The sequence below is a fragment of the Blennius ocellaris genome, assembly GCF_963422515.1.
Source record: "Blennius ocellaris genome assembly, chromosome: 20".
In the NCBI taxonomy this organism is placed as follows: domain Eukaryota; kingdom Metazoa; phylum Chordata; class Actinopteri; order Blenniiformes; family Blenniidae; genus Blennius; species Blennius ocellaris.
This window is the reverse complement of record NC_137669.1, coordinates 1,352,859-1,378,758: the sequence shown is the minus strand read 5'-3', so window position 1 is coordinate 1,378,758 and position 25,900 is coordinate 1,352,859. Positions and strand designations below refer to the sequence as shown.

At 45.7% G+C, this 25,900-nt stretch overlaps 2 protein-coding genes across 2 annotated transcripts in view; both read left to right on the top strand.

Annotated features, from left to right (window-relative positions):
* rnf139 (ring finger protein 139) overlaps positions 1-11,772 on the top strand; it is a 31,021-nt gene extending 19,249 nt beyond the window's left edge. Inside the window, exon 4 of the mRNA XM_080516476.1 lies at positions 7,387-11,772. Within this exon, the coding sequence (XP_080372602.1) occupies positions 7,387-8,168 (782 nt within the window). The 3' untranslated portion in view covers positions 8,169-11,772. The remainder of the gene's footprint in view (positions 1-7,386) is intronic.
* Positions 11,773-13,858: 2,086 nt separating this feature from the next.
* On the top strand, positions 13,859-24,789 carry tmem65 (transmembrane protein 65). The gene is made up of 7 exons (XM_080516317.1): positions 13,859-14,303; positions 16,248-16,292; positions 19,368-19,435; positions 19,519-19,573; positions 20,515-20,557; positions 20,817-20,922; positions 23,331-24,789. The coding sequence occupies exons 1-7, from the start codon at positions 14,078-14,080 to the stop codon at positions 23,445-23,447; spliced, it is 660 nt and encodes a 219-aa protein (XP_080372443.1). The 5' UTR covers positions 13,859-14,077; the 3' UTR covers positions 23,448-24,789.
* The last annotated feature ends 1,111 nt before the right edge of the window (positions 24,790-25,900 follow it).

Here is a 25,900-nt window from a genome sequence, read left to right as displayed (position 1 = left end):
GATCCGTTGGATCAAATCGGGTTAGATCCAGGCCAAGATGAGTGGATCAGGTGTTGGATGTTTTATTAGAACCGATCCGATCCCGAAGCCCAAACTATCTCATAAATCCTCAACTTCACTTTGCGCACACGCGCAGACGAGCTGTTGCCATGCGCCTGTGTTTTTGTCACGTGAACAGAAGCCTGCAGAGCTGTAGTCATGTCTGCCCTGTGGAATTATTTTACACTGGAGGAGGAGAAAAGTTAAACAGGTGAGTGCAACGTTTGCAAAAGGAGTGTGTCAAGGGGAGGCAGCAAAACCGGACGGGTTCAGCGTTGAGCTGCAGAGGAGATGAGAAGTTAATTTAGATCCATCTTTTGACATAATAAAATAAATCCTCGTCACTCAGGCTTTTTTTTTATTTGCTCCAAGCCCGTTTGTCTCCACAAGGGTTGATCTGTGATAATGAGGTGAATGATCACACTTGACAGAACTGCAGAAACATGAATTCATGGAACGCAGCACTACTCGTGCCGTCGCATGGATGAATTAATATTCCCACACAAAAAACTCCCGCAAGAGAAATTCAACCTCAAAACCACTGGATGGAAAATGTAAACTAAAAGAAGAGCAGTGAGGAAGTTCATCCCGACACGTTTCTTCTGTAATAAAGTGAAAGTGAGTGATCACAGTGCCGTCGGTTTATATAGCTGATAAATTAATATCATATCATCTCACCAAGTTGCGAATTATCAGAGAATAACTGCTCCTTCAGTTATCTGTAATCTGCGCTGCAGGATCTCTGTCTGTCTGTGTGCACTTGTAGGTCTGGGTTGAACTAGCGAGTTGATAACCTGCTTTGTAGTAACGGTGATCAGCATCGCGCACATCTGGATCACAAACAGATCCTGGACATGTTTCTCACGGTTCGTAGTAGGCCTCAGGTGTATGGCCTAGAGTTTTCTGATTTGATTGTGTGTCTTAAGAATCCATGTGTAACTTGTGTCTTCCTATTCTAGTGGGGATGCTGTTATTTTATGTTAATTCATAATATTGTTTATTAGAGCTTTGCAATGTCATTGAGGTATAATGTGACTTTTCTGTTTATACAGTGAAATTATTTAATTTAAATATTTGCACCAAATTGCACTTATATTTTATTTCAAGCATTTGAATGGTGCAGCTCGGACTGTTGTGTTTACAAATGCTGTTCAAAAGCTATGTGAGCTTTAAGTTGAACATTAACTTTAAGCATAACTTCATTTGTGGTCATATATTTTCCCTCTTTCTTAGGGGACCACAATAGTTATTGTACAGTGAACGTGATGTTTTTAGCTGTCAGTATCAAGCAAATTACATCCACGTATTATTAACAACTTTGAGAATGACAAAAAGAATCAGAGCAGTGTCAGTCGTTCCTCAAGGCTGCAGTATCGGTAGCGGATGTGAAAAGTGGTATCGAGCCATCCCTAGAATTATCTGGTTTGGAATAATAAAAGGACTGTTTTTCTTTGAGATGTTGCATTTTCCACTGATCTATTACCCCGAGTTCCTTTAATACATTGTTTTGGATTTTAGACCTTTTTCTTAGGTTACCTTCAGAATGAACAACCATATCCAGTTTGTCATTCTGTACAGTATTGAAGTCGCCTCCCAACACTATCATCAAAAGAAACAAAGGTGAAAAATGAGTCGCTCCCTTCATTTGGTCTATATATGTTCATTATGGAAATGTCGCCAATATTGCCTATAACCATATGTATCTTCCCTTATTGCCTTGTCTCACTTTATCAACCTTGAAATCCATTCTTACCAATATTGCTACTCCCACTTTTCCCCCATATGATGCATAAAACACATTTTTTACCCAATCTGGCTTTAATCATTATCCCCCGCCGTGGCCGATAGGCCCCGAAGGGGGATCTTGAAACAGTCTCCGTGCGTCCGTCCGTCCGTTCGAACGTTTCCACCTATATCTCGGCAACCCCTGGGCCCACAGTGACCAAACTTCACACGTGGATACATCTCAGAGGGGGAAGGGATACTATGGTGACCTTGACCTAATTTGCATATTAAGTAGGTCACAGGGTCACGAAGTGCTTAAAAACACATTTTGGGCTCTGGAGGCCTAGGTTTTTGAGCTAGGGCTCTGAAATGTTATACACACATGATACACACTCCAGGGATAACCTCCAGTACACCAAGTGACCTGACCTTGACCTTGAAGATTGGTAGGGTCTGAAGTTTGCTCGTCATGGTTGCACAATACATGTATTTTCATATAAACATTTCTCCTAATTTCTCAGCAGTTCCTGGGCCCACAGTCACCAAACTTCACACATGGACACTCCACCTGGGGAGAAGGGGCACCATGGTGACCAGGACCTAATTTGCATATCAGGTCACAGGGTCACTAAGTGCATAAAAACACCTTTTGGGCTCTGGAGACGTATTTTGACATAGCTTATGAAGAAGACCTTTCAGATTCTACATAATGATCTACTAGGACCCATGGAACACCCTCTAGTGTACCAAGTGTGCTGCCTTAGAGCTGCTTTGTGAGAAAATATAAAGCCCTCCGGCGGGGGATTAGCCCAGCAACGGCCTTCTTGTTTCTGTTGTTCTTTCCCTAAGCGAGTTTCCTCTATAAATGCTAATGAACATTTCATTAGTTTCAATTGATTTAGGATCTCCTTTCTCCTGATGGTATTATTTAAACAGTGACCATCATATGATGGCAAATTTTAAATATCCATTGAACAAAGTAAAAATCCTTAATGCTGGACCCTGTGGCCTCCCCCATTCTTATATTACGCCCACATCAATTGTGTCTCTGAAAGTACACCACTCCATTTGTGTTGTCCTTAATTCAAAACAAAACATATCAAGCTATTAAGGGACTTTATTTGACTTTCAAAACAAAACAAAATACCCCTGAGAGTACCCGTTTCCCTAAGAGATGACAATTGGAACTTTTCCTTCTCCCCCTACTAAGTTGCTAAATACTCAAATTGAGCAGTTTTTCTCTCTGCCGATTGCCAACACAATTTTAAGGATTGAAAAATAAGTCTACAACTTCTATAGTGTCCTTTTTTACCAGTCTCTTCCGTTAATGTAAAGTTACATTTTAAGATTAAAATGTCATATTCTTTGGATCATCTTCTACCAGTTCTTCATTCCTCTCCATTTGCTCCCCCCGGGCCTCTCAACCGTCTCAGTGATGTCACCAAGGCCCTGCTGTCACCCAGAACATCGTTTCTCAACTTTTCAGGCTCTGATTCATCCTTTTCCCTTCCGAAAATATTCACGTCATGTCTTAACATAGATGTGGCTTCCTTCAAGCTTGCAAATGTCTTAATCTCATTGGGCCCCCTATCAAAGAAGATTGAGAGTACAATATCTGGGCCTTCACATTCCTTTTCCTCACGGCCCTGTCGTCTTTTTAGTTAGACTTCTGCCATCAAGTCCTGGTTTAAGTAAACATCCCATCCTTCAAATACAATCATTTGTTTCCATGCATCTGGAATCACCTCCCCTTTTACTTAATAGTTCAGAAATCGAACAATTCTGGCTCAGAGGGTTGATTGTTGACTGTTGCTCCCGTTTTTCATACTGCCAACACGATGTGCTCGTTCAATGTCGATACACAAACCTGTTGGCAGGTCCGGTTTGGAGCGGATGAGTTTATTCACAAATCCTGTGACATCATTTTTCTCCGATCACTCTGGTATTGACTTTATTTGTATGTTCTTTCATTTCCGTATTGCCTCTCGTTCGTTGCATTTCATAATCAACTTGGCTTCACTAGTTTTTCCATTATTTTTCTTCTACCCTTATAAATTCCTGTTTATTTTCCATTGCTGCTTCTTTGTGTTCCTGTCTGAGATGCATATGTCCTCTAAAAAGGTACACTCACCCTCTAAGGACTGTGTGTTATTCCCTGGCGGAGGTGATTTGACCACAACGTTGCTTCCAGGTGCCTTAGCAGATCTTATCTTTTAGACACCAGTCTCTCGACATACAGTTGTGTTCAAAATAATAGCAGTCCCCAACCCTAACCCATCACTACCAAGATAAATCACTGTATTTGATTGAATGAATGAATGGCATTTATTGTCATTGTAACAGGTACAATGAAATTACTTACAAGTTTGGGGGAAAGAAGGACAACAAGATGCACATTGAAGCATCAGCACAGACAGTTTACAACATATCTCAAGACAAGGCACTTTGGTCATAGGAAGGGTAGTTTTGCAGCCCGCCGCTAGGAGGAGGTGTCTCGGTGCACAGCCCAACAGGCGTGCAGCCATATCTCCCCCCACAGCCTCTGTTTGGAGTTGGGGAGGGGGGGCAGCAAAGGTGGTGAAAGGTACTGGTGAATTCCAGTGGGCCAAAGTATCAGGGAAGGGGAGGTGGAGGAGGGGAGGAAGGGAGGGGGGGGGGGGGGGGGGGGGGGGGCAGAGCCTTCGTTCCACGCTCACATCCAGGAGAGTTGAAGACAAAACAGCAGCCTCGACGACTGGGTGTCTGGGAATCTGAAATGTTTGTTTTCGTTCAGGCGATTCAGCTTCATCTGTTGACCTCCAGTGTCTCTGGTCTTCATGCTGCTGCAAATCATGGCCACATTTTTAGCCTTCCAACCGAGTTCTAATATTCTCCAAGGTGGTTTCAAATATGCGTAAACGTTCAAGAGTCGTGACTTGTGTACTCTTGAGTTGGTTTATCACGAGTCTGAGCATTCAGAGCTCGACACAGTCCTTCAGTGACGATAGGCAGCCTTCCCAATGCAGCTGCTAGCGTCTTCTACACTTTGATAGATCAGAAAGCCTCCAGCTCCAATCAGCAGCATACCTGCTATCATGAATCCCAATATGTAGAGGTCCTCCACATCCTCCATGGAAAGAATGGCCAAACACAGGGACCTCCAGGACCTCCAGGAACCTCCAGGGACCTCCAGGAACCTCCAGGAACCTCCAGGACCTCCAGGAACCCCAGGAATCCAGCATGTATCCGGCTGCAGACGTCCCATCAGGACATGCAGGCTCTCCTTTGCTGATTGTCGTGTCGTGAAAATGTGGTTGTTCGCATTGTGAGACCAGCTGATCAATTCCATGGTTCTGGTTAAATTTGTAAGAATTTCAAGTTTTACACTGCAAGGAAGTTTCTATAAGGTTTAGTTAAGGTATAGAAAACCAATAAACCCAACAGACATGACATGCATGCTGCTGATTCTGTGAAACATAATAACTACACCATTGTCAGTGTGTTCGCTGCGGCAGTTTGAACAAACCACTTTTTTAAACGGATTAGGTGTTGTCACATGAATCGTTGTCGTGTAAATGGGGCCTTCGTCTTGTCTGTCACTGCTCCACAGGTGTTCAAGACCTTTCCTGCTACTGTGGGTACAGGCTAATGCTAATCACTGCTACTGTGGGTACAGGCTAATGCTAATCACCGCTACTGTGGGTACAGGCTAATGCTAATCACCGCTACTGTGGGTACAGGTTAATGCTAATCACTGCTACTGTGGGTACAGGCTAATGTTAATCACTGCTACTGTGGGTACAGGCTAATGCTAATCACTGCTACTGTGGGTACAGGTTAATGCTAATCACTGCTACTGTGGGTACAGGCTAATGTTAATCACTGCTACTGTGGGTACAGGCTAATGCTAATCACTGCTACTGTGGGTACAGGCTAATGCTAATCACTGCTACTGTGGGTACAGGCTAATGTTAATCACTGCTACTGTGGGTACAGGTTAATGTTCATCACTGCTACTGTGGGAACAGGCTAATGCTAATCACTGCTACTGTGGGTACAGGCTAATGCTAGTCACTGCTACTGTGGGTACAGGCTAATGCTAGTCACTGCTACTGTGGGCAGGGGCTAATGCTAGTCACTGCTACTGTGGGTACAGGATAATGCTAATCACTGCTACTGTGGGTACGGGCTAATGCTAGTCACTGCTACTGTGGGTACAGGATAATGCTAATCACTGCTACTGTGGGTACAGGCTAATGCTAATCATTGCTCCTGTGGGCAGAGGCTAATGCTAATCACTGCTTCTGTGGGTACAGGCTAATGCTAATCACTGCTACTGTGGGCAGAGGCTAATGCTAATCACTGCTACTGTGGGTACAGGATAATGCTAATCACTGCTACTGTGGGTACAGGATAATGCTAATCACTGCTACTGTGGGTACAGGCTAATGTTAATCACTGCTACTGTGGGTACAGGCTAATGCTAATCACTGCTACTGTGGGTACAGGTTAATGCTAATCACTGCTACTGTGGGTACAGGCTAATGCTAATCACTGCTACTGTGGGTACAGGCTAATGCTAATCACTGCTACTGTGGGTACAGGCTAATGCTAATCACTGCTACTGTGGGTACAGGCTAATGCTAATCACTGCTACTGTGGGTACAGGCTAATGTTAATCACTGCTACTGTGGGTACAGGTTAATGTTCATCACTGCTACTATGGGAACAGGCTAATGCTAATCACTGCTACTGTGGGTACAGGCTAATGCTAGTCACTGCTACTGTGGGTACAGGCTAATGCTAGTCACTGCTACTGTGGGCAGGGGCTAATGCTAGTCACTGCTACTGTGGGTACAGGATAATGCTAATCACTGCTACTGTGGGTACAGGCTAATGCTAATCATTGCTCCTGTGGGCAGAGGCTAATGCTAATCACTGCTTCTGTGAAAACCAATAAACCCAACAGACATGACATGCATGCTGCTGATTCTGTGAAACATAATAACTACACCATTGTCAGTGTGTTCGCTGCGGCAGTTTGAACAAACCACTTTTTTAAACGGATTAGGTGTTGTCACATGAATCGTTGTCGTGTAAATGGGGCCTTCGTCTTGTCTGTCACTGCTCCACAGGTGTTCAAGACCTTTCCTGCTACTGTGGGTACAGGCTAATGCTAATCACTGCTACTGTGGGTACAGGCTAATGCTAATCACTGCTACTGTGGGTACAGGCTAATGCTAATCACTGCTACTGTGGGTACAGGTTAATGCTAATCACTGCTACTGTGGGTACAGGCTAATGCTAATCACTGCTACTGTGGGTACAGGCTAATGCTAATCACTGCTTCTGTGGGTACAGGATAATGCTAATCACTGCTCCTGTGGGTACAGGATAATGCTAATCACTGCTCCTGTGGGTACAGGCTAATGCTAATCACTGCTACCGTGGATGCAGGTTAAAGCTTAAACCAGGTTAAAACTTGTCTTCTAATGAACTAGAGTAAATATCAAGAGTAACTGGGAACAGAACGGTCTGCTTGTGAGCAGGATAATGACAGCGGCTCTCCAAGTATTTCAGAAACTGTAACTAAATGAGTATTATAGTACTGGGTTGTATCTACACGGTTGTGTTGACGGTGTCTGTTCCTGCAGGTGGTGGTCTCTCTGACGGTCTACGGCCTCTTCATGGCAGACGGATTCTCTAACGTCCTGTGGGAGAAGCTGGACGACTACGTCTACTACGTGCGCTCCTCGGGCAACATCATTGAGTTCCTGTTCGGTGTCATCATGTTCGGAAATGGTGCCTACACCATGATGTTTGAGTCGGGCAGCAAGATCCGCGCCTGCATGATGTGCCTGCACGCCTACTTCAACATCTACCTGCAGGCCAAGAACGGCTGGAAGACCTTCATCAACCGCCGCACGGCTGTCAAGAAGATGAATTCGCTTCCCGAGGTGCGTGACGAGCAGCTGAAGGACATCGAGGACGTGTGCGCCATCTGCTACCAGGAGTTCTCCAGCTCGGCCCGCATCACGCCGTGCCACCACTACTTCCACGCCCTGTGCCTGAGGAAGTGGCTGTACATCCAGGACACGTGTCCCATGTGCCACCAGCGAGTGTACGTGGAGGACGAGAGCCGCGACCACGCCACCTTCTCCAACAACAACGGGGGCTACGCGGCGCCACAGGAGGCCGCCAATGGCGCCGAGCCGCCGCCGCCGCCGGGGGACAACCGGCACGCGCAGCAGGACGGCGAGCTGCCGGACGGTGCTCATGGCGCGGGAGGGGCGGCGCCAGATAACGAGCTGCTGGAGGATAATGACAGCATAGAATATGACGAAGACGAATGGGGGACTCAGAATGGCGGCGCGCTAATAGAAGAAGATTATATAAATGACGACACAGACTCCACGGACGACTGACGTCACACGCACACATACACATTTACTATTTTTAAGTTAAAGACGCAACAACTTCATCTTCATTTGTTTCTGAAAAAACAATTGTCAGGTCTGTTTTTCTTTGTCTGCTTTCTTTTGATTTTGACTCTAAAAGGGCTTCTGGAGGAATACCTGCTGGTGTATGTGTCTCTGTGTGCCTGCCGACATGTAATGTGCTCAGACCACGACCTAGACCCGGGGCGTTCTCTGGTTCTGGAGGAACCTGCATGTTCTCCGTGTCTCCCTGCTTCAGCACCACTGATTGCAGTGAGCGGCACGTTGTCAGGCTCTCCGCTGAACTCAGTGATGAAGCAGGGAGACACGGAGAACATGCAGGGAGACATGGAGAACATGCAGGGAGACACGGAGAACATGCAGGGAGACATGGAGAACATGCAGGGAGACATTGAGAACATGCAGGGAGACACGGAGAACATGCAGGGAGACATAGAGAACATGCAGGGAGACATAGAGAACATGCAGGGAGACGTGGAGAACATGCAGGGAGACACGGAGAACATGCAGGGAGACACGGAGAACATGCAGGGAGACATGGAGAACATGCAGGGAGACATAGATAACATGCAGGGAGACACGGAGAACATGCAGGGAGACACGGAGAACATGCAGGGAGACATGGAGAACATGCAGGGAGACACGGAGAACATGCAGGGAGACACGGAGAACATGCAGGGAGACATGGAGAACATGCAGGGAGACATAGAGAACATGCAGGGCTCGGCCCTCCAGGACCAGAGGTCGTGACCCCCGTCTCTGACAGGTTCTGTCCTCGGTTGTGTTTCGATGCTGGAGTGTTTCACGAGTCCAAGCTGTGATGAGTCTGCAGAATGGGCCCAGGGGGCGTGGCTTCGCTGTCCAATCAGAGAGAGGCCACTGTGTGTGGCCTGCAGTTCAGAGCATATAAGTGCATTTTAACCTCGTTTCATTGTTTCCCAGCAGGGAAAGTTTGAAATGTGATGCATGGACAGGACTTGCTGAGTAAATTCAAAATACAAGGAATATGATTCATAAGGTTTATATTTAGTTTAGTGTCCAAACCAAAGAAGTGCTGAGAACAACACAAGGTTTTACTCAACAAGTTAACTCTTCTTAAGTCTATCAAAACTTCCTTCAAAGCACATTGCACTATATAAATTCGTCTTTTTGTCTCATTTCCCCAATTTGTTTCAGACAAAATTAACTTTTCCACAAGACTTTATTTAAACCCGTGGAGCAACTCTTTGTTTAAATGGAGAAATTTAAATTCCCCTCATTTTCAGTCAATCATCTACAACGTTTGGATTTAAATTCAACATTCTCATAAAATCACAACTTTAATTTCTACACTTTTTCAAAGAAATGTGTTATTGTTTTTTTGACATTTAACTGAAATGTTTATGCTTTATTGCTGACACTATTTACACATTAATCTCATCAAGCTTTACAATTTACGCTCCAAATTCTAGTTCCCAATAGTTCTATTATTTTCTTTCATTTTATAGTTTTTGTCTGTTTAGACTTTTTAACCATATTCAATTCGCATCTTCACTCAAAAAATCTTAACTTTCTTTCTTTGTTCTCATTGAAAGAAAGATCCATTTTAGCACTTGATTATGAACAATAATTGCATTTTTGAGCTTTAAGTTGCAAATATATTCATTTTGCACTCACTTATTTTCTCTGACATTTTCATTATTTCAACTGAAATTGAAACGTTTTCATCTCATTGTTGATCAAATTTACACCTCAAATTCAGCATTTTTGCTTTTTATGGCCATTTCTACACACATTGTTTGACATCAGTCTCAATAATTCAACTGTATCTCGCAATTTAAATACCACAATCTTGACACTTGAGTTTGATTCACAAATCATCATTTTAAAATCAACAGTTTGATATTTATCTACTCAAGTTTATTTAAATTCTGTTGAGATGCTTCGACTCACTTGATGAAAATGTCGACATTAATTTACTAAATTTACAGTGTTTGGTTAACTCAGCAGTTTTATCAAAGTGAGAAAAAGCCAGAAAAAGAAGTGACTTGCTACTGTAATCACTGAAATACCTCTCTCATTACTACTGGTCTCTTGTGCGACCTGGCTCTGCATTTGTGTACGTTATTGTACATATAATGAAACACGTGCACACGGTTTTCCTTCAGACTTGCTTTTCTCCAGCGAGGCTACTTTCCATACGTCTTTTACAGAAATGAGTGTTTGGCTTGATGGTTCCAGACAGAGATTACCAGTATTGGTAAGTTAAAATATTATGTATTGGATGACGCGGTGCAGTAAACAGATCCACTATGAAAACAGACGGGTGGGTTTTTTTTTCACATTTAGTTGACAGTGATTAAATTCTTTTTTTCCTCTTTGTCCTTCAGAAAAGCACGGATCTTTCAACAAGTTGCATTCTCAGGTTTCTGTGAAAAAGTTGCTGAATCAACCGGATATATAACAAAGTGACGTGTGTGTGTGTGTGTGTGTGTGTGTGTGTGTGTGTGTGTGTGTGTGTGTGTGTGTGTGTGTGTGTGTGTGTGTGTGTGTGTGTGTGCGTGCGTGCGTGCGTGCGTGCGTGTGTGTGTGTACACTTTGATTTGTGTATGTGGGTTCAGATGTGTTCCTTCCCGCCTCAGGTTTGAACCCCAGGTTGGACTCAGACTCATGTGGATCACAGCAGTTCTCCTAGTTTGATGAAACTACTTTGTAAGTGTCCTCCACAGTGTGAACGCACTTTTCTCCAGAGAAGCCGGAGCCTGCCAGGCAGGACCGAGGGCAGACGAACCCCAATGTTTGTGGTGGAAGGAGAGGGAAATGCAAACATTACAGAACCTGAATAGAACTTTGTTTTGTAAAAGACTGAGAGTCCAGATTGAGAGCAAATTCCAGTTTCCAGTGGAAACACGGGTTCAAATACTTACATGTAAGTCGGAGTGTGCTTTGCGTCTTTGCTGTGCATCTTGGGCTTGGTGCTGGGGGGGGGGGCACGTGTGTGTGGTGCAAAGTGCCCACTGGCAACCGTCTTCATGCGCACACGGGGTAGTACCACAAGATCGTATCTGAGGAGGTGGAATTGTATTTCCTGTCGTGCATGGTGCCCCCTCTGTGCAGACCCGCTGCCCCCCCCCCCCCCCCCCCCCCCCCCCCGGCCCACACTGATCCAGACCAACGCACACGTAAACCAGGATCTCACATGCAAGCAAGATGGAGACAGACACATGCACGTGGGTCTGCTCTCCGAAAACTTTATTTAGTTTTTACAGAAATGAAAGTTCCTGCTGATCTAAAATGAAAACTACTGCAGAAATGTATTGGAGTGACACAGACCTCCACCTGACGCCGCGGCACAGAAAACCTAAGAGTATTATGCTGTTTACTCTTCCACAGCCTGAACATTACTGTTGTAATAATAATAATCCATTCAACTCTAATCGTGAATGAGGTTGTGATTGGATTAGAAAGCTGTGGCCATGAAGGACTTGTGATGATTAGATTGTTTGAAAGCTTTTTAAAAGGTGAAAGCTATTTATTTTGCCTTTTGTTTTAAAAAGAGATTTATGTAAATAAAATCATGTTTTATATTGTGTTTGTCTTGTGTGGTAATTCCATTAAACAACGGAGATATTCAGTATTGTAGAAGCATGGACCAAATGGACTGCAAAGACTGAAGTGCATTATGTTCACTAGTACATTAAGTTCCCTCCTGGGATCCGTAAAGTAAAGTTTCATCCAAGTGTTGACAGTTTGAGCAAGTCAGTGCAGAGAACAAGGTTTATTGTGACCAGTGCAAGAAGCAGCGTGTGTTATTGTGAAGTGGGTTTGCAGGAAGCAGCGTGTGTTATTGTGAAGTGGGTTGCAGGAAGCAGCGTGTTTTATTGTGAAGTGGGTTGCAGGAAGCAGCGTGTTTTATTGCGAAGTGGGTTGCAGGAAGCAGCGTGTGTTATTGTGAAGTGGGTTGCAGGATAGCAGCGTGTGTTATTGTGAAGTGGGTTGCAGGAAGCAGCGTGTGTATTGTGAAGTGGGTTGCAGGAAGCAGCGTGTGTTATTGTGAAGTGGGTTGCAGGAAGCAGCGTGTGTTATTGTGAAGTGGGTTGCAGGAAGCAGCGTGTGTTATTGTGAAGTGGTTGCAGGAAGCAGCGTTGTTTTATTGTGAAGTGGGTTGCAGGAAGCAGCGTGTTTTATTGTGAAGTGGGTTGCAGGAAGCAGCGTGTTTTATTGCGAAGTGGGTTGCAGGAAGCAGCGTGTTTTATTGCGAAGTGGGTTGCAGGAAGCAGCGTGTTTTATTGCGAAGTGGGTTGCAGGAAGCAGCGTGTGTTATTGTGAAGTGGGTTGCAGGAAGCAGCGTGTTTTATTGTGAAGTGGGTTGCAGGAAGCAGCGTGTGTTATTGTGAAGTGGGTTGCAGGAAGCAGTCGTGTTTTATTGTGAAGTGGGTTGCAGGAAGCAGCGTGTGTTATTGTGAAGTGGGTTGCAGGAAGCAGCGTGTTTTATTGTGAAGTGGGTTGCAGGAAGCAGCGTGTTTTATTGTAAGATTTCAGGAAGCAGCGTGTTTTATTGTAAGATTTCAGGAAGCAGCGTGTTTTATTGTAAGATTTCAGAAGCAGCGTGTTTTATTGTAAGATTTCAGGAAGCAGCGTGTTTTATTGTGAAGTGGGTTGCAGGAAGCAGCGTGTTTTATTGTAAGATTTCAGGAAGCAGCGTGTTTTATTGTGAAGTGGGTTGCAGGAAGCAGCGTGTTTTATTGTAAGATTTCAGGAAGCAGCGTGTTTTATTGCGAAGTGGGTTGCAGGAAGCCAGCGTGTGTTATTGTGAAGTGGGTTGCAGGAAGCAGCGTGTGTTATTGTGAAGTGGGTTGCAGGAAGCAGCGTGTTTTATTGTGAAGTGGGTTGCAGGAAGCAGCGGTGTTTTATTGTGAAGTGGGTTGCAGGAAGCAGCGTGTTTTATTTGCGAAGTGGGTTGCAGGAAGCAGTGTGTTTATTGTGAAGTGGTTGCAGGAAGCAGCGTGTTTTATTGTGAAGTGGGTTGCAGGAAGCAGCGTGTGTTATTGTGAAGTGGGTTGCAGGAAGCAGCGTGTTTTATTGTGAGTGGGTTGCAGGAAGCAGCGTGTGTTATTGTGAAGTGGGTTGCAGGAAGCAGCGTGTTTTATTGTGAAGTGGGTTGCAGGAGCAGCGTGTGTTATTGTGAAGTGGGTTTGCAGGAAGCAGCGTGTTTTATTGTGAAGTGGGTTGCAGAAGCAGCGTGTTTTATTGTAAGATTTCAGGAAGCAGCGTGTTTTATTGTAAGATTTCAGGAAGCAGCGTGTTTTATTGTAAGATTTCAGGAAGCAGCGTGTTTTATTGTAAGATTTCAGGAAGCAGCGTGTTTTATTGTGAAGTGGGTTGCAGGAAGCAGCGTGTTTTATTGTAAGATTTCAGGAAGCAGCGTGTTTTATTGTGAAGTGGGTTGCAGGAAGCAGCGTGTTTATTGTAAGATTTCAGGAAGCAGCATGTTTTATTGCGAAGTGGGTTGCAGGAAGCAGCGTGTTTTATTGTGAAGTGGGTTGCAGGAAGCAGCGTGTTTTATTGTAAGATTTCAGGAAGCAGCGTGTTTTATTGTGAAGTGGGTTGCAGGAAGGCAGCGTGTTTTATTGTGGCTGTTTTCTGGAGTCTCCGCCTCTCGTCAGTCACTCCGGCTCAACAGTTGGAGAGTTTCTCGGCAGCCGGACGATCCTTCAGTGCGGAAACTGACGAGTATCGGGAAATGTGCTTCACTTTGGAGCCTCGCTTGAGAGGAACCGTGTGAAAGAGGAACATCCGGGTTTCACGGAGGACAAATTCAGCTCGTCAACTTCTGCGGAGTCGAACCAACCTCGCTGCTGCACATAACTCGACTGGAGCGGCTCAGCGGCAGCGGCATGCTGAGGCTCGGCCTCCACGAAGCGCTCACGCGCGCCGCGCACGTGTTCCCGGCGGCCGCGTCGCCGCCCGGCCGCCGGATGGGGACGCACGGCAGGAACGAGCCGAGGGAGCCGCTCCATTCCCCGAAGAGAGCCAAAGAGTTCATCTACCGGCTGCACCCCGCGGAGAGGACGTGTCTGCTGCACGAGCTGCAGAGCTTCGAGTCCATCGCCATCGCTCAAGGTGAGAAACGGCGGGGGCAGGTTCCTGACCACGCCCACAGGAGACAGGTTCCTGACCACGCCCACAGGAGACAGGTTCCTGACACGCCCACAAGGAGACAGGTCCCTGACCACGCCCACAGGAGACAGGTCCTGACCACGCCCACAGGAGGCAGGTTCCTGACCACGCCCACAGGAGGCAGGTTCCTGACCACGCCCACAAGGAGGCAGGTTCCTGACCACGCCCACAAGGAGATAGGTCCCTGACCACGCCCACAAGGAGCTACAATTAAGAATCACTAGCTAATTAGCTGGTTCCCGCGCACTTTTGAGCCCGCCCACGGCTCACGGTTACGAGACCAACCTATACATAGTGGGGGGGGGGGGGGGGGGGGGGAGTATTGTTTGGCAGCAGGTGGCAAGCACAATAGTTGAAACTTGAATTTATCATTCTGGTTTTTTCTTTGCATGTTTGCGGCAGAATGAATGAGCCTGTGCCGGCTGCTTGTGGCTGTGAGGCACTGACTCCTCTGCCAGACTTAAGTAAGTCAATTTGATTTATAAAGCGTTTTTCACCGATAAAATCACAAAGTGCTGAACAACAGGGTGAAACTGAAACCACAGCAGCAGCATCAGACAATTGGTAATAAAACATGTGACTTAAAAAAAAAAGGATCTTATTTCACTATTCATCCAACAGCATCAACTAGTAATGCTTCATATCCCATCAGCATTCTTTTTTCAGTTACACCAATACAAATATAAACGTTTCTCTTCTAGAGATGGATAGAGTACCCTTCTTGTTTCCAAGCAATTCATATTTACTGTCAACAAATTAAAGTATAGAGATGTGTGCAGCACACATTTAATTTTGACCTTTAATTTCTGGTGCTTTAATCAATTTTAATAAAAGTTGTCTATCAAAATGATAAAGAAATTATTTTAGGCCAAAAGTTTAGCTATCATATTAGAATATGTCAGAAATGTGTAGAGTCATACTAAAAATGCACCTTTAACACATCAGTGGAAAATATTAATATTTATTTTATGTAGCAACGTTTTTGTTTTTTTTTCTTTTTTAACGATGACCGCACGTCACTGCTGCAATGCCGAACCTTCAGGACTGCCGTGTGCCGCGCACGCGTGTTCCAGCTCGCTCATAACTATCAGTCATATTTTATTCATATTCAACTTCTAACCAGAGGCGCCGCAATGGGGGAGGCAACACAGGCCCCGAGAGGCCCCCGAGCTGAAGGGGGTCCAGAGGGACGGCTGACATCAGTCAATATCAGTGACAAAATAATGTAACTGCATTCGACGCTGCAAAAACGCTTATTACTGAAGCAGTTTAGAGAAATGTATTTCTGAAGGGGCATTGCAGGCAAGAAATAAACTGTGCAGTTGAAAAGTTAAAACGCCGCTTCACAGGTGTGTGGCTGCAGTGAGGGGGCGTGGCCTGCAGAGAAGGGGCGTGGTCTGTGAGTTCCACAGCTTCTCTTCAGAGTGTGAACAGTCCTACACTATTCTGTATAACAGCCGATGTGAAGCAACTAGTAACTGGTGATTTGTCTGTGTTTGCAGCACTTGAAGCCGAAAACATACTTTTCAACTACTAACATCTTTGTATTGACAATTCTTCATACGGATTGACAAATCTTACTTCATGTACATATTTTAATACGGATGAACTTTTTTTACGCATTTGAAAACAAATGACAAATTATGAGACGACTTTTGCAGATCCAAGTTCACATTGACAAATTGTTTTACACTTTGACAACTCTCACTTCGGACACAGACTGAAACACAGTCAGACAGCTCTCCCGAGACATTGACAAATAGTTCTACAATAATGTCCCCATAGATGCTACTGGCTGAAAGTGCTCGTCTGTTCTCCAGTGGACATGGAAGGCGTGATGTGTTGAGAGGAATAAATGGGGAAACTTCTCATCTGTTTTCTTCTCAGAGATGGTGGTGCCCCCTTCGCTAACAGCAGCCCAGATCAGATACGGTAAGAGATTCAAACACACACACACACACACACCCACAGTGGTAGGGATTTATCAGACACTGAATTTTGGCCGAACAACGTGACCAAGAGTGAACATTCATGTCGTGGCAGAACGAACACCATTCTCTGAGAGGGTAAAGAGACTGCCAGCAGATGCCGAGGGCAGGGAGTTCACTCATTATATCAAGAGTATGTTTTCCACATCCCAAAATGGATAAGGAAAGAAACAATCTATAGGGACTGAACAATATACAGCAGCCTGAACAAGGCCATGTTCATCTCGATGAGATTCATTCTAATATTACTTTTCTGCCGTTTTCTCCTCTGAGTAACCAGTCCCACACTTTTTGGAGCACAGATACGAAAAGTGCATCAAATCGTGCAGAATATGTTGTTGTGACATTTGTTAACGATCCGGTTAAACCTGGGGTCGGCGACCTTCAACACTCAAAGAGCCATTTGGGCCCGTTTCCTACTGAACACCCACACACTGGGAGCCGCCACCTCATTATTTATTGATCTGACGCATAAATCTCCTCCGCTATAAACCCTCCTGTTATTGTTTATATACACTGCTCTGTGCACATGACTTGTTTTGTTGACTCGGTTTGTTGAAATGTGAGCGCCCCAGCAAAGTGGTCAGCTGACACACACACACACACACACACACATTTTCTCTTGTGTAAAGTTGGTAGTTGTCATTTTCAATCATCAGGCTATTTATTACAAACGCAGCAGATTATTAGGTTGTTATTACACGATGCAATGTTATTGCATTACGATATTGTCACAGATTCCATGTTAATCTATCACACAGCCATACTGACCTTTGACCTGTGGCCACCAGGTTTGAAATGAATAACCTTGTCAGGAAATATCTTGAAACTAGTCCAAGACATACTGAGAAGACTGACGTACTCTGTCGTTAGATATTGGATCAAAACCTCCCAGCGTATTACTTTATTTATTTAAAGGTTCAAATGAGAAGGCTCTCATGTTTCTGAACAAACTTCACTGAACACGTCCGTTTGTCACCACACATCCACACATCTTCAGTTCAGGGTCGCTGGAGCCCATCCCAGCCTATTGTGGGCGAGGGCAGGAAACACCTGGACAGGTGGACAGGTGAGGGCAGGAAACAGCTGGACAGGTGGACAGGTGAGGGCAGGAAACAGCTGGACAGGTGGACAGGTGAGGGCAGGAACCATCTGGACAGGTGAGGGGCAGGAAACATCTGGACAGGTGAGGGCAGGAACCATCTGGACAGGTGGACAGGTGAGGGCAGGAAACACTGGACAGGTGGACAGGTGAGGCAGGAAACATCTGGACAGGTGGACAGGTGAGGGCAGGAAACACCTGGACAGGTGGACAGGTGAGGGCAGGAAACATCTGGACAGGTGAGGCAGGAAACATCTGGACAGGTGAGGGCAGGAAACATCTGGACAGGTGAGGGCAGGAAACATCTGGACAGGTGGACAGGTGGGCAGGAACCATCTGGACAGGTGAGGGCAGGAAACATCTGGACAGGTGGACAGGTGAGGGCAGGAAACATCTGGACAGGTGACAGGTGAGGGCAGGAAACACCTGGACAGGTGAGGGCAGGAAACATCTGGACAGGTGAGGGCAGGAAACATCTGGACAGGTGAAGGCAGGAAACACCTGGACAGGTGAGGGCAGGAAACATCTGGACAGGTGGACAGGTGAGGGCAGGAAACATCTGGACAGGTGAGGGCAGGAAACATCTGGACAGGTGAGGGCAGGAACATCTGGACAGGTGGACAGGTGAGGGCAGGAAACACCTGGACAGGTGAGGGCAGGAAACATCTGGACAGGTGGACAGGTGAGGGCAGGAAACATCTGGACAGGTGGACAGGTGAGGGCAGGAAACACCTGGACAGGTGAGGGCAGGAAACATCTGGACAGGTGAGGGGCAGGAAACATCTGGACAGGGTGAAGGGCAGGAAACACCTGGACAGGTGAGGGCAGGAAACATCTGGACAGGTGGACAGGTGAGGGCAGGAAACATCTGGACAGGTGAGGGCAGGAAACATCTGGACAGGTGAGGGCAGGAAACATCTGGACAGGTGGACAGGTGAGGGCAGGAAACACCTGGACAGGTGAGGGCAGGAAACATCTGGACAGGTGGACAGGTGAGGTGAGACAGGTGAGGGCAGGATAAAGCTGGACAGGTGAGGGCAGGAAACATCTGGACAGGTGGACAGGTGAGGGCAGGAAACATCTGGACAGGTGGACAGGTGAGGGCAGGAAACACCTGGACAGGTGAGGGCAGGAAACATCTGGACAGGTGGACAGGTGAGGGCAGGAAACATCTGGACAGGTGAAGGCAGGAAACACCTGGACAGGTGAGGGCAGGAAACATCTGGACAGGTGGACAGGTGAGGGCAGGAAACATCTGGACAGGTGAGGGCAGGAAACATCTGGACAGGTGAGGGCAGGAAACACCTGGACAGGTGAGGGCAGGAAACATCTGGACAGGTGAGGGCAGGAAACATCTGGACAGGTGAGGGCAGGAAACACCTGGACAGGTGAGGGCAGGAAACATCTGGACAGGTGAAGGCAGGAAACACCTGGACAGGTGAGGGCAGGAAACATCTGGACAGGTGAGGGCAGGAAACATCTGGACAGGTGGACAGGTGAGGTGAGACAGGTGAGGGCAGGATAAAGCTGGACAGGTGAGGGCAGGAAACATCTGGACAGGTTGCCAATCTGTCACACTCGGGTCAATTTATTGTCGCCAATCAACCTTGCATGCTTCGTGAATGTGGGAGGAACCAGGAGAACAGGAGAACAGGAGAACAAGACAACAGGAGAACAAGACAACAGGAGAACAAGACAACAGGAGAACAGGGGAACAGGAGAACAGGAGAACACCCACCCACACCTGGAATATGCAAACTCCACACGGAAAGTCCGTACTCGAACCGACGACCTTCTCGCTGTGAGGCGACCAGCCCGAGCCTCACCACTGCAGACCACCTGACCACACAGTCCGTTTCAGCAATGAATGGAAACGTCCAATCATGTGTTTGTTGTTGTTTATGTGTTGCTTTGCAGTTTTGTTCCACAACGCCCTCCCGTTTGTTGGGTTTGGATTCCTAGACAATGCCATCATGATCGCAGCGGTGAGGGGAAGAATTTCACGTGAATTCGTCCAAAAGTTTGGATTGTTTCATGTGTTGTGATGGATTTGTTGTTTCTCCTGCAGGGAACGCAGATCGAGCTCTCCATCGGAGTCACTCTGGGGATCTCCACCATGGCCGGTGACTCTATACACGGTTCTTCTTCCACCTGCAGGGCATTTCAAACAGCAGCCACATGGTTCAGCAGGGAATTTACATGAATCAGCCAGAACATTAACACCATCATAATGAACTTTTATTAGCTGGCCACAAGAAAAACCAGGTCTGTTGTTAAGGATGGGACCAAAACTTAGCCTCCATTCTACTCAATATATATTGATCTGAATAAAACCTGGTGATCATGATCACATGATAACCTTCCTGCTCTCAGTCAACATCTAAAAATTTAAATTCTAATCTTTTAACATAATTGAATTCAGTCAAAGTATTTCACAAAGTAAAAGCAAAGCTGTTGATTTTCCTCCAGTAACTTTCATTCTATCTGTAATAAATCTGGTAGTTAAGGAGCCTCATGTGGCCACCAGACCTAACAAAGATCAGCGCAGGTGGATTCCCCACATCTTCTCCACCCACACAGGTGATGGTGTAGCAAACGGTAGAAATGTTCTGTGTACAGTAAGGCTGCTGCATTAATCAACATGAAATCCTAATTGAATTATTTACAGAGGGCGATGGAGTGAAAATCAAAAACTCTCACCAGCCTCTCTCTCTCTCTCTCTCTCTCTCTCTCTCTCTCTCTCTCTCTCTCAGAACTTCCCACTTTAAAGCTGAGACAATTCAAAACTATGATCACCACCATTTCCCACATGTGGGAAGTGAAATCAATCCACAGCATAATTTTCTGGGTTTCTATATTTTATGACAACATTGTCATTTATCTGCACATTATTTGCCGTCATGCAAATACTGGACTCACAAGAGGGAATTCCCAAACTACAAATCGTCCTACCTTCCAGAGTATAATCACACTTGATCCGTACTGCGGTCAAACTGCAGAAAAAGAGTGAAACGTTTCCTTCGTGTGACGTCACGTGATGGTGTGTGCTTGTGGTTGGTTGCAGCTGCTGCGTTGGGGAACATGGTGTCGGACTTGGCCGGTCTGGGGTAAGAAGCATGTGTTATGTGTGTCCACACTGTTAAAGGTGGTGATTCTGATGAAAAACACAACCAGTCCGTGTTTCCTCCCCGTCGTAGCTCAGGACTGAGAAGCTTCCTACTGGTGTGTGGAACTTCTCACTGATGGATAATGAATGTTATTGGTGACGTTTATTCTGACGACAGTGTGAAGACTGCAGTTTTCTGATTTGCGCCACATTTGGTCTGAGCGGCGAAGCTGATCAGAGATCTGCTGTGCTGGTTTCAGGCTGGCCGGCTACGTGGAGGCTTTGGCCACCAAGCTGGGCATGCAGGTTCCTGAGCTGACGCCCAAACAGGCCGACATGTGGCAGACCAGGCTGAGCTCGCACATGGTGAGACTCCTCCCTTCAGTCCCGTCGTCCTGAGTGAGCAGGACACAACACCAGATCCACTCTGGATTCACTTCAGGCTTGATCTCCTGGATTAACTAGTGTTTTGCGTATGCAACGCTAGTTCACTTCTTACCTGCTCAATCAGTTAGAACCTGTTCCAGAGCTGGTTATGGATCAGAGATCAACTAGTATAAATGCTCCGCCTCCTGACCAATCAGATCGCTTGGAAAATGATTGTTAGATGATGGTGATTGGTGAGAGGAGCATCAAAGGAGAAGAAGAGTTTTTAGGGAGAGATGCAATCCTTTTGACATAAAAGAATCCTGGTCATTGAGGCTTTGAAGGATGCTTCTCTTCTGTTTCACATGACTTCATGATAATGGTCACGCTGACAGAACTGCACAAGCATGAATTTATGGAATCCACAACTGCTTAAAAACATTGTTTGGTTTTTTCTGGGGGGTGGGGGGTAAAATACAAACTAAAATAAGAGCAGTGAGGAAGTTCAGCCCAACACGTTTCTGCTGTAAAATAGTGAAACTGAGTGATCATAGTGCTGTTCGTTTATAAGGTCCAAAGATGAATTAATCCAGGATGATCTCACCAAGTTCTGTATTAACTAGTGAGGAATGTTCTGGCTTTGAACACATCAACAGAATGTAGTTCAGTTCTTCATAATCTCAGAGAATAACTGCTCCTTCTGTAAACTGCGCTGCAGGATTTCTCTGTGTGTGAGATTGGTCAAGTGCTGCAAGCTCCGCCCCTTTCATGTGAGCCTAGAGTTGACAACCTGCTTGGTAGTGACGGTGATCAGGATCGGCCTGTCTGGAGAAGTTATGTCTGGATCTGTCCTGCATATACAATCATTATTATGCTGTATTTGCTGGACTATAAGGCCACACCCACACCAGGCAAAATGATCTTTTTTCTCCCCGAGGTTCTCAAAAAAAAATCCGTCCATACGTCACTATGAACACGAGGCTTCGGGGCATGTAGTACACATGCCAGGCCTTTACGGGCGCTGTGACTTGCCAAATACACAAAAAATGCAGAAGAAGACAGCACATGGGCATTTGGAGGTAGATTTGTGATAAACCTCTATATAACTCTAGTTCTATAGGTCTATGCTCCTCCTGCTGCGCACGTCATGTAGCTTCTGCAGCTCCACCGGAGCTTGTCTGCCCTGGTTGATGTCATCACGGAGAGGCTGTGGAGGGGATGATTACGTTATCTTCTTCCACAGATGATCGTTTTTGCCGTCCACACCCCGGGGTGTTGAGCGGCACGAGCCGGGGTTTTAGAATTTCCCCACTCTGGGAGCCGTGTTCAAAAAAACGCAGTTTTGGTGCTTCTCAGGCCACATCCACACGACGAGAAGCAAATCGTTTTTCTCCCCAGCCTTCTCCAAAAGAATTCTGTGCACAGGTCACTATGAACACGGCTCAACACGAGGCTTCAGGGCATGTAGTACACATGTAGTACACATGCCAGGCCTTTAGGGGCGCTGTAGCTCACCAAACACACCAAAAACGCAGAAGAAGACAGAGCACATAGAAATGTAGAAGTAGCTTCCAGCTCATAAACCTCTCTATAACTCTAGTTCTATAGGTCTATGGCCACGCCTGCTAGCATATGTTGCTTCTGCAGCTCGACTGCAGCTTGTTGTCCGCAATTGTTGTGGTTATTTGATGACGTCTTTTTTCCACAGGTGATCGTCTTTGCCAACTCTGCCATGCACACCCCGTCAGTGCCTGTTGACGCTAGTGGCTACAGCGTCGCCATCTTGGGGCGGTCACCCGTGCATGCTAAACGTATCGGTCCCAGGGTAGAAAATCCACAAAAAACATTCAGAACTCGTTTGCTAGTCCAAGTAGCAATACAAAAATACCTCATTTTAAAGTTTAGGTAAAGCTCTATCCGGCAAAAGACTTTTCCCCTCTTGCAATCATTTTTTCATGAGGTTTCCACCAGGTAGAGCTTTACCTCAGCATTACAATTAGGTCTTTTTTTGTGTTGCTATGTGGACGAGCAAACGAGTTACAAATGTTTTGTGGATTTTCTAGCCTGGGCTCTTTGTGTTGATCCTGAGCAGGTGACCTCCCCAGGATGACGACACTGTAGGCACATCACAGGCAGTGCCGAGAGGCATCTAGTGTTTTCTATCTATAGTGTGGATGGCCCCCCCAAGTCAGACTTGTTCTTAGTTAATTCAAATGCACTTGCCATCATGGACCACTAGGTGTCAATGTTTGACCACAGAAAGATGCTGGATCACCATCATGAACCAACATGGTGAATAATTTAGACTTATAGTCCAGGAAATGTGTTATTTTCTCCAACGTTACAAACTTTGTGATGAGAGCAATGGAGGTGAGGCTGAGGGAGAAACTGATGGTTGTGGTCTGCAGGGTAAAGCCATTGGCGTGACCATCGGCTGCCTTCTGGGGATGTTCCCGCTGCTGTTCTTCAGTGACGACGAGGAGAAGGACAAAGAGTCGAGGAGCCACAGCGACGCCTTGTCCTAACGAGGGAAGAGGAAGCTGCTCAAGGCTGCATCACTCTCACTCTGGTGTGCAGAAACTCAAGAGAGTCTCAGTTTGGTCCCTGCAGTCTTGGGGTGAATGGGCCTCATGGTGACGGTCAGCAGCCCCAGAGGGCAGCTGTGTGACCACCACTGGTGTGAAGGAATAATTGGCTCTACGCGTTTGGAGTCAGCTTGGAAAAAAAGCACTATATAAATCCAAGCCATTATTATTATTGCTTATATTTGCTTCATAAAACAATCTTTGAGTTCGGAGAAGCTTAAAGTTTGTCACTCACCAACAAGCTATTGAGCAGCAACACTAAAACTAGATTTACTTTTTAAAATCTTGCTGACATGAGATGACATTTTCATTTCAACTTTACATTTTTATATGTTTGACCTCGAAGTGATGTTACTTTAAATTATTGCTTTACTTGCTGGGTGTGAAATTATTAATTTACCAATGAAACTTTCTTTGCATCTGTTCAAACCTGTACAAACACATGTGTTCACTGTAAATGTGCCTGGAGTTCACAGGAATGTGGCATCATGAGTTTTGCACAACATCAAGGTTTCATTTTTGCACTTTGACTCCTACTACAGATTATGAATGTTGCACAACAGCATCAACAGGTTCAGATATTTCCGAGCTTCAGAAGGAGTTTGTCCTGTGTTTCTTCAACCTCTAGTTTTGGAAAGGTTTTATGGCGGGTTTTCTTCAGCTGGAAGCATTTTGCACTGGATTTCTTATTTAGTTTTCTTCCTTTCAGACTGAAGCGACAAAATCATGCGACTTGTTCTAGATCAGTGTTTTTCAACCACTGTGCACACTGGTGTTCCGCGAGATCTAGTCAGGTGTGGAATTTATCCAATTTCACATTTTTTCTAAAAAACATTTGCTCTCACAGCCGCTGTCAGCTGTGAGAGCAGTGTACAGAGTAATCATGTATAAATACTGAGGCGAGCACCGTGGAAGAATTGCTCTGAGTCGAGATCCTTTTCTGCCAGCTGATCACCAGGCAGGATGAGTCTGTTATGAAGTTCAGAACCCTCCATAACCTCCGGCAACACATAACCTGAACTCCCATCATGCCCTGCAGCGACCAACTCCGTGATGCTACAATACTCTTCACCACTAGAGGGCAGCACAGAACTTTGCCGGTGAAATGAAACTTAACAGAGTCAGTGTGGTTAATCTCCACCACCTGCTCCCATCTTGTATCAAAGTACTGTGTCAGTGACAGTGATGGAGAAGTTTTTGAAAAGGAAGAATGTGAACCAGGATCTCAGTTCTTCATCCATCAGGTCCAGGTTTCACACTGAGGGAGTAAAAATAAAAAAAGACATTGGGAAATACTTTTTTTCTGTGTTTATTTGATTCCTGTTGATAAAGCATTGATGAGAATGACTTTATATTGTTAATAGAGGCTACAGAGTTCTAATTTTAACATTTTCGGGTGCTGGTGTGTCTCGAGATTTTTCCAAAGAAAAAAGTGTGCCTTGGCTCAAAAAGGTTGAAAAACACCGCTTTAGAACATCCTTTAGCATAGGATGGCACTGATGCATCCTTTCGTAAAGGATGCAAGCTCACGCTGCCCCACAATTCTTGCAGCGACAACATTTAAAGCTCATCCAAGCGTTTGGCAGAAAAAGGACGTACATGTAAGTTGCAATGGCAATAATCTGCCTTGAACAAGTGAAATCATCCATCCATCCATTGTCCACCGCTTATCCAGGCCGGGTCAAGAGGCAGCAGTCTGAGCAGAGTTGCCCAGACTTCCCTCGCCCCAGACACTTCCTCCAGCTCCTCCGGTGGCACCCCAAGGTGTTCCCAGGCCAGCCGAGAGACATAGTCCCTCCAGCGTGTCCTGGGTCTGCCCCGAGGCCTCCTACCGGAGGGACATGACCAGAACTCCTCCCTAGGGAGGCGTCCAAAATAGGTGAGATATAAGTGAAATCATCTAAAACCCAAATGCACATTTTGTAGGCCATTTTTAGGAAACTTGTAGTTCTTTCCCCACCACGGCAGAATTTACTAACTGCCGCCGTCACTTTATTATGACGTTATTATGGAGAGTTTTTACTGAATTAAGGTTATTTTGTTTAATCTAGAGGGGTTTAAATAGTTTAATTTCTTTGTATACAGGGGTTTAAATAGTTTAATACCTGTATTAGGGATGTTTTTAAACAGTTTAATATTTAAATCTCTGTACACATGGTCTTAAACAGTTTGATGTTAGTAATGTAAGGTTTAGTTTAAATGTTTAGTTCAGGGGAAGCCCTACTTTGTAATTGTTTAATATGAATACAGGGCCCACAGGAAAAACAACCTGGACCCCAAGCTGCTGCTGGCCTTCTACCACTCCTCTGTGGAGAGCACCCTAACCCCCTCCCTGAGTGTGGAGAGCATCCTAACCCCCTCCCTGAGTGTGGAGAGCACCCTAACCCCCTCCC

What these genes read in the sequence shown, in the direction of transcription:
- tmem65 (XM_080516317.1), top strand. Translation starts at nt 14,078, where the DNA reads ATGCTGAGGCTCGGCCTCCACGAAGCGCTCACGCGCGCCGCGCACGTG. An exon ending in GTCCATCGCCATCGCTCAAG is followed by an intron (nt 14,304 to 16,247) that starts GTGAGAAACGGC and finishes TTTTCTTCTCAG; the next exon opens with AGATGGTGGTGCCCCCTTCG. An exon ending in TCGGACTTGGCCGGTCTGGG is followed by an intron (nt 20,558 to 20,816) that starts GTAAGAAGCATG and finishes TGCTGGTTTCAG; the next exon opens with GCTGGCCGGCTACGTGGAGG.